Raw genomic sequence first — 13,283 nt, 5'->3', positions numbered from 1 at the left:
GGTCAGCATTAATTGGTTGCCAAAAATAGTAGTTGTGAATCTATTATTGTCAGCGTATACATGCAATTTTAATACTGTATTTTCTTCGGGTCTGCTTTGCAATAGTAGTTTTGTACAAAACGTAGTCTGATATCAACAGTGCATCTTAAATTAGATTACTTTTCTTATAAATAAGGACTCGAACTAAAATAATTACAACACTTATAACACAACACCAGTTCAGGAATTCAGTTTCAACGATATCGGGAAGTAATAAAATTGAATTAGCAACACAATCTTCATCTCCAGATTAATTACCCAGTACACTAGACAAAGTTGTTAGTATGTAGATTAATGCAAATTGAGATGTGCGTTTTTCGAAATAAGAGAACTTTCTACCTTGTTACAAATATTAGACACAGCAATTCAGTGTTAGGTAATCTAAAAAGGTAGTCTGTATCACAGATGAGACACCTATATTTTAGGAATATCCTAATATAATGATAAATTGACAGTGCCTTTGCTTGTTTGTTTTGCTTTCACGCATAAACTATTCAACCGACTGTACTGACATTTTACATGGGTATATTTATGATGAGTATATGCAAATTCTTATTTCGAAAATCCTTACGGGGTCTCTAAAGCAGAAAAATCCCATCATGGTCTCTAAAGTTGTGTAATATAAAAATTGAAAGAGCCTTTTAAGTGTAACCAACTGCTCTGTGTAAACATTATATTATGATAGCACGACCATGTATTTAGTTAATTTAACCACTATTTTCAATTCGTTTACATTTATATAGTGACAGCATAACAAAAGTAGTTAACACTTATTATTTCAACATCGTGGCAACAAGACACAACAATTAATATAGTCCGGATTTTACTTAATGAACTAAATTGGGAATTTTTGCATGTAAGGTATTGAATTGGTTTTGCTAGACATTGTGGAACACCATATTTAAATACAGTAGCTTAAGGAACAAAAACGAAGGGACTGATTAGCTTGATTCAACAAACCATTCACTCCATGACTACAATTTGAGGAAACAAGCGAGCGCAGTGAATTTCTATGACAGAATGTCGTCAAGGGTGCATCGCCTCCATTTTTCACTGATGAAGTATACACTACTTAGTAAATATATATATATATATATATATATATATATATATATATATATATATATATATATATATATATGTATGTATGTATGTATATAAACTTATATAATTCCTAGACTGGACCGAGGAAATAAATAGTACTGGGCGGGTATGCCAGTACTACACCAGAGAGCTCTTACTTTTCAATAGTTTTTTATTTGGCCGTTTCTGTCAAGTAGGAGATCTGGATTCGAGTCCTGGCGGAACAAGTAGGCCTACTTTATACTTGTGAGTCAATATTTACTAAAATTAAAATTGGCATTTGCCGTTTATACGAATTTAATGAATGTTAAAAGTCCTTTGACAGATATTGGGATTTCCAATCACATGTAATTTTGGTTATTTAAACTCATGCATGTCAGGATTGGTGAACCGGTTATATGTTAGTTTTATTATTTAAACACACATTTGTCAAAAACGGTGAAATACAAAATACTGTAATTGAATCTTAATAAGGAAGAGCTCTACAATAGTGATAGTAGTAGTGGATAGCACACTCACCCGGCAAGTGAGAGATCCGGGTCCCGATGGAGCAAGTAATTATTTTATTACATTTTTATTTAAATTAAACTTATTTTATTAAAAAAACACGTACACACCACGATAACTGCCTGACTACACAGTTGAAGCACTTTTGAAAAGAAAATATGAGTATATTCGGGGTGTATGAGAATCGAAACCAGTATCAACAATTTTAATTTTCTATGATTCACTTTTCCGTAAGGCGCTGGAAATCTCAATTCATTAAAATTAAAAGCTCATTTGCACTGGTTTTGAAGTAATGAGATATTCAGGATAGGATGGAGGGAAAAATCGGAAGAAGAAAGGTCGAGACAGTCACCAACCAACATCAAAGCCAAAGTCGCCGACAGAAAGTTGTTCTTGACGGCAGACTTGGCTCGGCTATCCTTTACATAGGTCTAACATAATTCTAGTATTACTGAAATCGAAGGAGCTGTTCAATCAAATATACATAATTGCATAGCAATTGTCGACGAAGACGCGGGTATTTGACTCGTATATTACAGTTCTGTCTCTGGACTAAAACTGATTGACGTAGAGATTAGTTTACAAATGTACGATATTTGCAAGTACATTTTCATTCCAAGTCGGATTATGTGCAGGAGATAAGTTTTGCACCTGAATGAATATTCTTTACATAATATTCTTGATTTGTTTATTGGACTTTTATGGTGAGCGACTATATGTAGGAGCGACCGCACTATCAACGCACATAGTAGGCGGTGATGACCCAGATTACTTCAAAAGAGCACTTGCTAAATCGACTGCAATGTGTTCCACCTGGCTGGTACTACTGATGTCGTATTACCATTCATCAGCTTCCTCACTTTTCAGCATCCTCTCTACATACGAGCCAAGTCTGCCGTCAAGAACAACTTTCTGTCGGCGACTTTGGCTTTGATGTTGGTTGGTGACTGTCTCGACCTTTCTTCTTCCGATTTTTCCCTCCATCCTATCCTGAATATCTCATTACTTCAAAACCAGTGCAAATGAGCTTTTAATTTAAATGAATTGAGATTTCCAGCGCCTTACGGAAAAGTGAATCATAGAAAATTAAAATTGTTGATACTGGTATCGATTCTCATACACCCCGAATATACTCATATTTTCTTTTCAAAAGTGCTTCAACTGCGTAGTCAGGCAGTTATCGTGGTGTGTACGTGTTTTTTAATAAAATAAATTTAATTTAAATAAAAATGTAATAAAATAATTACTTGCTCCATCGGGACCCGGATCTCTCACTTGCCGGGTGAGTGTGCTATCACTACTACTATCACTATTGTAGAGCTCTTCCTTTTTAAGATTCAATTACAGTATTTTGTATTTCACCGTTTTTGACAAAATGTGTGTTTAAATAATAAAACTAACATATAACCGGTTCACCAATCCTGACATGCATGAGTTTAAATAACCAAAATTACATGTGATTGGAAATCCCAATATCTGTCAAAGGACTTTTAACATTCATTAAATTCGTATAAACGGCAATTTCCAATTTTAATTTTAGTAAATATTGACTCACAAGTATAAAGTAGGCCTACTTGTTCCGCCAGGACTCGAATCCAGATCTCCTACTTGACAGAAACGGCCAAATAAAAAACTATTGAAAAGTAAGAGCTCTCTGGTGTAGTACTGGCATACCCGCCCAGTACCTGGGGATCCGGGTTCGAGTCCCGGCAGAGAATGTACTAGTGATTCAACCTTTATTGAATATATATCCTACTAATATTATAAATACGAAAGTTTGGATGTTTGGATATTTGGATGTTTGGAGGTTTGTCCTCGAATCACGCTGAAACTGCTATACGGATTGTGCTGAAATTTGGAACAGGTATTGCTTTTGGTCTGAATTAACATTTAGAGTGCTTTTTACCACCCATAACACATTCATTTTACCAAATAAAGTCGAATTCGAATTGAAAAATTAGTTTGCTTACATTAGAATGTTATGATAAGAACTAAACGTAATAACGTTTCATAATTCAAATTAAACTGGAACTGGTGACAGCTATAATTCGACAACCTTTCTGAAACACCTGTTTACATTTAAATTTTATCAATAAGAAGTAAACAGTGCTTGATCGGTAGTGTAATGCAGATAGTAAATAAAACATTAATATATAAATTTTACTCCAGATTGCGCCAGTGACGAATTAAAATCATCTTATGCATTAAATACTGTTATAAAACTAACCTTAATGAACTAAGTTATGAAGGTTTTCACATATACAGGTGAGAAATAACACATCTCCAGGAGATGAGGTGTTTCTCAAAAGAATTAATATTTTAACATCTGCTATCACTATGGTTACTTAGTGGAGATGTGGTGTTCACTTAGTACTGGATTCGCCTTGCCTTCAACTACATTTTGGCATGCCTAACTCATTATTAGTACAAAATGGACATGAGGTGTTTCTCAAATGACTGATTCATATTGTAAACAGTTTTGGGTTAGTAAAGTTAAAATCAAAAAGCTCATCAGTGTATTTTGTTACATTAACCTAAGTTGCAAACTCTAGCCACCTTTGAACGGCTGTCATTTTTGACTCGGTTATCCGTTTGAGGTCGGGTTTGCGACTCTGTACTCTACTAATAAAGACCTTTTATTTGATATGCATATCAACCTATGCTTACATTTAAGATTTTCTTCTGACTCCTAGCGGCCCGCCCCCCTGAGGAAGTAGCGGATCACTGAATATGTAATAAAATAGATTTTTATATCCAGTAACTTTGTGTAAGGTTTTTTAGCTCTATTTTAAATATTTTGAAAAATATTTAACCGACCCGGGACTTTTTGGACACCCTGTATAGTAAAACAACTGTAACTGAAAATCTAGTCTAAGAGGAATTCCGCCAGCTCACCGAGGCTTTAGATATTTTAAAATGGAAAAATTGGCAGCCGATAAGATAATTTGAATGCCTCCCATCGAAGCCTGCATGCACCTTATATTCTACATGCTACAATCGTACTGGGACCCATTAGAGCATCAATAATCAGTCACTTTCAATAAAATAATTGATGTCACACACAATTATTGCCCATGTCCATAGGACTTATTGTTTTCATTACTAACACTGTTAGTTCTAGTCTTTAACTTATCTACTCTTTGTAGCTACTTCTTGAAAGTAAGAGGTTGTTCTATAATGATCCTTAAGTACTGCGGTTACTCATTATATATTTTGAGCTATTTACCATTTAGTTGGGTGTTAAGATTACAGTTAGTAATTCTTTTATATAGATGGAAGGAAACGAGGTACTTCAGCTTTGGAGGAGTTGGTTTTTGTTCCTGAGGTGAAAAATAACAACCAGCAACAGCCAATTCGGCTGTGTTTATAATTTTCGCCATCGTGACACCTGTGTTGTTGTAGCGCATTATTGGAATATATAAGCTTTCCATAAATCTCAACAATATAAATAAAGATAAGAGAAATGACTATTCCTATGGGAGACTATCGTAGCGCTTCTGTATATCAGCCTCTTTACGCAACAAATTGCCCCTGAACAATCGTTTATTTAGCAATGAGCTTATAACCTGTATAACAGTGAGGCAAGGTGTTAGCTCTTGAAGCGTCACTAGAAGGCGTTTTCTCATTAACACGTAGTAAACTGCGCTAATCTTACAGCACGAATTCGTTCAAACAGTAAGCTGACAAGCTTATTTCGACAAGGCAACAATTCTTTTGATTAGATTGCAATTATGAGGATTTGTATAGGATTTTTGTAAGGACACGCCTATGGGATTGAACAACTGTTGTTGTTGAATTCCAAACTCCACCCGTATCCACCCACCTTCCTCTCCTGTCATTATCGAGTGAGTAGGTCGTCTATAGGGATAAATGCACTGTACCCGTCCTTCCATTAAGAAATACATGTTCATGTCATGACATCTCAAGCCTTACCAGAACCAAATCAGAAACCTAAACAAACACATCGGACTCTGACCTACAAGTCCTCAAGTAATTAAAGAAATCATCTTCAATTAAAAAAAAAAAAAAAAAAAAAAAAAAAAAAAAAAAAAAAAAAAAAAAATAGCCTTGTGTGCAAAGTGGTGTTTTCCCGTCTGTTATAAAATCTGCTAAAGTGTTTCCGAAATTAAGAAAAGGATAGGCCTACTTCCAACCTCCTTTTTTCATAAATAATCGAAAATTTGTTATAAAAAAAACTCTTGGGCCACTTACGCCAATTAAATCTCATTCCCAACAATCAGCATCTAAAAGAAAGATCAACACAGCCCTAATTGCCAATAGAGTATATTATTGACCAAATGTATGACAACCAAGTTCACCCTAGCAATACTACTCGACTATGGTAAGGCCTTTGACTGACAGGAAAATCAGATAAATATAAATAAATAAAAAAATAAATATATATAAGTAGATAAATATTAAAGAATTTCAGGGACATCGGAATACAGGGAATTGCATCCTGCTGGTTTAGGGGGGTCATGAAGGATGCTCAAAATTGATTGAGATAAAGCAAACAACAACAAGCTATATAACTCAGATCAAAGTGACTTTCTATTGCACGAGGGGCTCCACAAGGCTCGGTACTGGGTCCAGTGATATTCATTCTTTTAACTCGTGACTTATCAAACTACATTAGAGACTATAGCTTTGTGGTCATGTATGCTGATGACACCACCTTACTTTGTAAAGGATACACAGCCGAAGAACTAAGCGTAAATGCTTACATAGCCTTGAGTATGACCTACGACTACTGCACTTCATATGATCTGTCTGCAAACCCTCTAAAACCAAACAGATACATTATGGGTGGAGGGGACAACACGTTCCAACTCTATCTAAAGTTCTATCGGAGGAAGAGAATAAGCTCTTGGGCCTTACTCTTGATGCCAAACTGACTTGAGCCCACATATCAATGAGTTATGTAACAAATGAACTCTGCTGTCTATGTGGTGACAAGGTTGATGACAACCAAATAATCACAACATATGTATTCAAAGTAGCTTATCTTGCAACTTCTGAAATCTCACATTCGATACGGTATTGTAATCTGGGGTGCCACCTCTACAGAGTACTCACTATACAGAAAGCAGCAATAAGATCATTAGCTGAATTGGAGGGGCGAGAAAAATAAAATTATAAGAGTTATACAAATTAACCGTCATCGTTATTTACATACAAGAAGTGATACTCCTAGTTAACAAAATTGACCTTCCCGGAAAACTCAGAAACCATAAACACAACACAACAAATTAATTGAGAATCCCTCTCACAAGACACATGCCAACCCTGTTCAAAAAAAGACAACCTATATCTGAATCAAACATTTCAACCTTCTACCAGATGACATCAGGTGCTAATTGCCTCAAAACAAAGACTGGACATCTGGCTGATAGATCGACCCATGTAGGCTACATCATTCAAGAAGTTTATGAAAACGTCAGGGAATGACTTCTTAGTTCATATTATCATTATTTTATATTCTTGAAGTTATTACTTTTCTTAAGGAAAATGTAAACCAAGATTATGATTAATTTATTGAAATATGAGTTTGCCGGAACCATCTCGGTATTTATTTTTGGCATTAACTAGAAGCATGTCACCAAGTTTATTTATAGCACATGCTTTCGGAATGACAGGATATTCAGCATGAGCGAGGTGAGGGTAAGGGCCGCCTTCTTTTGAGATTAGGGATGGCGGACACTATATCTCAGCCATGTCACCATGGAATGCCACCTTGTTCTCGCCTCTCTAGACAAAGCGGGCAGAAGACAGCACCTCCTCGTGTCCAGGCTACTAACAGCACTGGACACCAAGAGAGTTCCTCCCTTGAGCAGCCATTAACTGCATGCAGTAGACTAGATCGATCCGATCTACTCTTGCATCCCTATAACTCGACGTATGCGATTAGTGATGTACTGCTCTTAAACGTCCATACAGTTTTCCAGATTTAGGTGACACATCGGTTTTGCTGTACCCAGTGTATGTTTATGTAACTAGAAAGCATAAACCACCAAGAAGTGAACCTTTCCCCTGGTGACAAAATATGTTTTATTTTGTTAGCCCTGATTAGAGTAGTTTCACGTATAAAGAGAGCTGATATAGCTGGGAGATCACAAAAATGAGTACCAGCCATTGAAAATTGAATCATACAAACTACGTCGACCTCCTAGAATCTCATTTTCCGTTAATCCATAGAATAAAATAATGTAATTGGTTAATGAATAATTTATATCTGAACCTTGAAACATCTGTAGAGAAACTTACGAATTTTACCTATTCTGTTTTCACACTCAGTTCTTTTGTATGAATTGTTCAGTGTTTACGTAAAATGTTGCCTGATCAACTAGTGTTTCATAATATACCTAAAAACGGGTCTGAAGTAATTTATAATAAAGACATGAACTCAGCAAATTTGAATAATCAACTTTCCTTCTACCTGTAAATTTCCTTCTAAATTTGTTTGCAGAGCGTAAAGAATTTTAATATCTGAAGTGAACATAGCCTCCAGCGCTAATCTTAATGAGATTCTACCAACTTTCACTTATATCATAGATTTAGTTTGAACTCAATTGATCGCTCATACTACTAGACATTGTTTGAGTATAATAACTTACACCTAAATTTTAAGATGTTCAAAGTTCAAGAAAGTTTTCTGCCCTGTTCAATTGTTACTACTTATTATTCTTATTCAATTATTGTTAAAGTAAATGTCACCCACTGTATAAAATGAGAACATTGGTTTTTCGTAAAATATTGTATTTCCTATACTTCCCTTGAACAGGGAAAGTATCAATTTTAATTTATAAACAGTAATTTGTTTTTTTTTTTTATTCACTACCCAAAATATTATGATAGAGATTCGTCCTATAGGTGTATTTTAAAGCCTCTTTGACATTCCTCTTAGAGATTATTTCTTTTACTAGTTTTAAAATCTTAAATATATGTTTTAAATATATATTTTGAGTATTCGTATCAGTAATTGTTTGAATAACCCACCTCAAATGAATGGCCAATTTCCCGATTCCTAATATCTTTACGATCTACGTTCTTGAGATCGTAAAATATCAAACACTGGGCTTAATATTATAATACAGAGTAACTGCTGTTACAAATTTTTATTTAGATTTAGAGCGATACTTACATATTATTAGAAACCAAAGAAAAATAGGTATTAGCACCCATTACACCATGTAATAATATTAAACCTTTGTCAAATAATGAATAGAGCTGAATTAAAGATAGAAACTGTGCCTCCTGTTCCGAATTCAATTTTACCCATGGTGAAACTGAGTCTCGTCCAAAATTATTCATACCTCTAACTAGATATCGAGGTGTTAACCTAAATAATAGACTTCATTAACATTAGGTCAAATTATGTACTATAGCCAGATATGCTTCATCATTTACCTCTATGTTACCTACATAGAAGTGAATATTCATGCAAAATTTCTAGTCTGTATTTCAATTCGTTCTCGATATATCCTGAGGAGAGTAAGGTTCGATTGAATTATTAGCTAATCCCTATGAAAGAACGTGCAATTTCATTGAACTCGATCTTTTCTACGTATAAATGAAGCTTAATCTAAAATTCCAATTCTATAACTCAATTCGTTCCCAAGAATCCCCCAGTATGATGATTTCACTAATGCTTAGGCAAATTCCATAGTCGGATACACACCATAATCAAACTTGATCTTACCTGTGTAAAATGAAACTTTATACCAAATTTAAATTTAAGTTTTAGTACATTTCATTCTCGAAATATCCTGTGGAAGACAGACAGACAGAAGAAGAATGTTGCCAGTCTATTGAATGGTAGCAAAATGTATTAGACTCCAAGTCAACCCGTTCTTAAGATATCGTGCAGTAAGTTAGACTTCACTAAGCTCAGCCAAATCCCAAGGAAACATCAATTAAGTCTACGCAGAAATGAAACGTAATTTCAAAATTTCAAATCTATACCCTGATTAATTAGTTTTTAAGATGCCAAGAGGAGAACAGATGGATAAGCTACATGTTCCATTTCCCAGACCCTCTAGTGATCAGGCTTCGTTTATGTTCTATCGTATTAATTAATTGGCTGAACGTTTCTCTGTCGAGAACGAGATTGACCTATAAAATATATTAATTTTTCATGAAGCATCATTTCTGTGTAGACTAAGGGAAATAATAGAATACATTAAATATGTTTCATTGATACAAATACTTTAAAAAAATATATAGAAGACAATTTTGAAGACAAGGAGATAAATTTCATGCATTCTTTACAAACTGCACTTGTTTCATGTATTTTCTAATAATAATATGTTATATCCTGTTATAGAAACAGGATTTTCCAAACATTTGCCATCGTTCAGCGATACAAAATATTAGTAACAATACGTTTTGGTATCTGTAATTTAATCTCTTCCTCCTATAACTAAACGATGGTATATGTCCTGAAGAATTATGTTTCCTTCGCAATCGTTCCATCGTCGAAAAGAAACTTCAAATAAGGAGTGTAATTTCCTATGTCAAAAAATAATATATATATAAAATCCTTTTGTCTTTACTGCATATTATAACAATCTATTTTAAATGCAACAACCCTTAAATCTATCCTATTTTCCAGGATGGAGTTCTACAAAGGTTCTAGCTGGCACTGGTCTGTACACAAGAAGAAGATTCCCTATGCACTAAATAAAATTGTATTATCACATCTTTCGATGTCTACTGCTGTCTCTCCACTCTCCCTTTCATCGCCAATTTCCGGTTACCTATTACATAATCGGTGGTATTTTGGGATATATGTGGATTTTCTTCGGGACTTTGAAATTTCGGTACTAAAGGAATACATTCAAACTTCATGTTTTGAGACTCAGGCAGGTTTACAAAATAAGTAACTTGCGAAAGATTTAAAATTAGGCAGTTGTTATAATATAAAAATATAACATGATTTTTAGATCATAGTTTTCGGTATTCTAGGATTCAATATTACGAAACCTCCCAGCAGTACAAATAACTAACTAGATTTTTGAAGATATGTTATTGATATTAAAAATCGCTATACACGAGTTTGTATGTTAAATAATAAGTAATTTATTACAGATCTATCAAAATGAGTTTGTCATCAGATTCATTAAAGATTTCCTCTATGGACTATAAAATACATAGGGAAGTCTGATTTCCGATACAAAATGACGCTGACATAAATTTTCTAGAATTTTTTGCAATAAGTTACTTTTAAATTTCTATGACAGACGTTAATAGCAACTCGGGGTAGAATACGATAAGCGGACCCGGTTTTTAATATCGATATTGACAAACAATATTACTCAATTGTAACTTTCAATATAACTAACCGATACTGATTTTGGACAATAACTTCTATCACCTATAAACACTATTTTATATAATAAACATATTTTCTATTATAGATCATAACAGACAGTCCAAAGCTCGTGGAGGACCATGAAACGAAGTTTAAAGTGTTTACCAGTTCTAATAGTTTTTGTTTTTATCGTTAGATTCCGCTTATCTTACTCTACCCGCAACTGGTATAAATAAAATTGTATATATTTAAAACATTTTATAAAAATTATGCGTGTCTAATTAATAGCGTAGGCGTTATTATTACATTTTCTAGAGTAGTAAAAGTTGTACAATATGTAAGTTCATTATTTGATGTAAACAGCTGATTTGCAGTACTGAATCTGTCGGTCAAAAGAACATCAGCTGAGTTTGACAAGACAGGGTTAGTTTTTGCACTGGATGACGCAACATTCGTATTGAGCCCGCTCATTTTCGATGTCGAGCAATCCATTTCTAGTGTTCTGGAGAAGACATAATAAACTTTGAGTGTTTACATAAAGTACTATTTAAATATATTTGCTTCTATAATTATTAAGTTTTGTGATTGTACAGTTCATTTAAAGTGACATATTCTTTTAAACTAGGATGTCTAATTTGAAGGCTTTATCTACGAGGTTAAAATCTGTGAAAAATATCCAGAAGATTACAAAATCTATGAAGATGGTATCAGCTTCAAAATATTCAAGAGCAGAAAGGGAACTTCAGCTAGCTAGACCTCATGGTGAAGGAACTCAGACATTTTTTCAAAGAACTGAACTTATAAAAACAGAAGTTAAGCAAGTTTCTGATTCAACAAATCTTATTATTGCTGTAACTTCAGACAAGGGGTTATGTGGACCAGTTCACACACAGATTTCAAAAGCAGTAAAAGCTGAACTTGCAAAAATGCCAGGAAAAGCTAAAGTAATTTGCATTGGCGATAAAGTTCGGTTACAACTTCAGTATACTTATCCAGAGAATATTTCGCTTGTGGTTAATGAAATTGGACGCTTACCTCCCAACTTCTTGGATGCTTCCAGAATTGCACTGTTTACTAATAAGCATGATATATCAGGAGGTAAGATATTTTATAACAAGTTTGAATCTGTTGTTTCATACATTGTATCACACATTCCAATTTTCTCTGAAAATGATGTACTAAATGCCCCAAAATCACTTATGTATGACTCCTTAGAATCGGATGTTCTTGACAGCTATTTGGAATTTTCTCTGGCTTCTAAAATATATTACTGTTTGAAAGAAAATGCATGCAGTGAACAAGCTTCCCGAATGAGCGCCATGGATAGTGCCAGCAAAAACGCAGGAGACATGATCCATTCTCTGAACCTGGTATATAACCGCACCCGACAAGCAGCAATCACCAATGAATTGATTGAAATCATTTCTGGAGCAGCTGCCTTGAAATGATGATTGAAGATTAACTTTCAGCTTGTAATTGTTTACACTTGATCCAGTGTAATGTACTTTATAAATAGGTAAAGGATATGTTCATTGATAGTTCACTTCACTTCTAAAAAAAAATGTCTAATATATTTGCCCTGAAGTGTTATGTGATATTATCAAAAAGTAAAACTCTACAACTATAATAATTGTTTAATTATTTACTTTGCAGCAAGTTTGATTCAAATAAATTTCTAAAAGAAGTACTTAACTATATGTACTGTAGTGAATATTTTGCCGTCTTTGTTGATTACATTTAATTAAGCATAGTTTTACCATGTGTGAGCTTTATTTTTTCATCTGAAGCTTTCTGTTTCGACATGTTTACACTAATAAACAAGTTTCTCCAACATAATATTATTTATATAGGAATGATTCCTATTGTATTTTATTAGTTTAGTTCTAATAAAGAACTCTAAGCCTTTAAAGTACAATTTCAATTTAATTATTAATGGTGCGTAGCCTATATAGGCTTTCATTATATGTTTTAATGCTGTAAGATTGGAATACTTTTCCTTGGATTCTCTGTTATTCAAATCTTATTGAATTCATTTTAACTATATATGAAATCTAAATGTAAATATATATTATCACTTATGTTCTTGTAGCACTTATTATGGCCACTTTTCCTTACAATTAATTACTTTATGATAGTCACAATTATTTTGATGATTAACTGTTCAAATTAGCTTTATTGAATTAATTATCCTTTAAAATTGTTTCCAAAATGATAAGTAACAAAGTTATTTTTTTATGGAAAGTAAAATTACATATAATTACCTTGTAAAGAAAAAATTCTTATTATATTGTGACTTAAATTTTTTTATCTAATTTGTTGTATTTAATTTAATATCAATGGTAAA

General features: G+C 33.5%; 1 protein-coding gene across 1 annotated transcript; it reads left to right on the top strand.

Moving 5' to 3' along the window:
* The first annotated feature begins 10,259 nt into the window (after positions 1 to 10,259).
* Positions 10,260 to 12,623, top strand: LOC124357092 (ATP synthase subunit gamma, mitochondrial-like). Its single transcript, XM_046808522.1, has one exon. It carries the CDS (start codon positions 11,566 to 11,568, stop codon positions 12,385 to 12,387), a length of 822 nt encoding a protein of 273 aa, XP_046664478.1. The 5' UTR covers positions 10,260 to 11,565; the 3' UTR covers positions 12,388 to 12,623.
* Positions 12,624 to 13,283: the final 660 nt, after the last annotated feature.

The sequence above is a fragment of the Homalodisca vitripennis genome, chromosome 3, assembly GCF_021130785.1.
Source record: "Homalodisca vitripennis isolate AUS2020 chromosome 3, UT_GWSS_2.1, whole genome shotgun sequence".
Classification (NCBI taxonomy): Eukaryota; Metazoa; Arthropoda; class Insecta; order Hemiptera; family Cicadellidae; genus Homalodisca; species Homalodisca vitripennis.
Note: the sequence above shows the minus strand (reverse complement) of the source record. Positions and strands in the feature narration are given on the sequence as shown.

Coding starts and splice junctions, on each gene's coding strand:
- LOC124357092 (XM_046808522.1), top strand. CDS start 11,566: ATGTCTAATTTGAAGGCTTTATCTACGAGGTTAAAATCTGTGAAAAAT.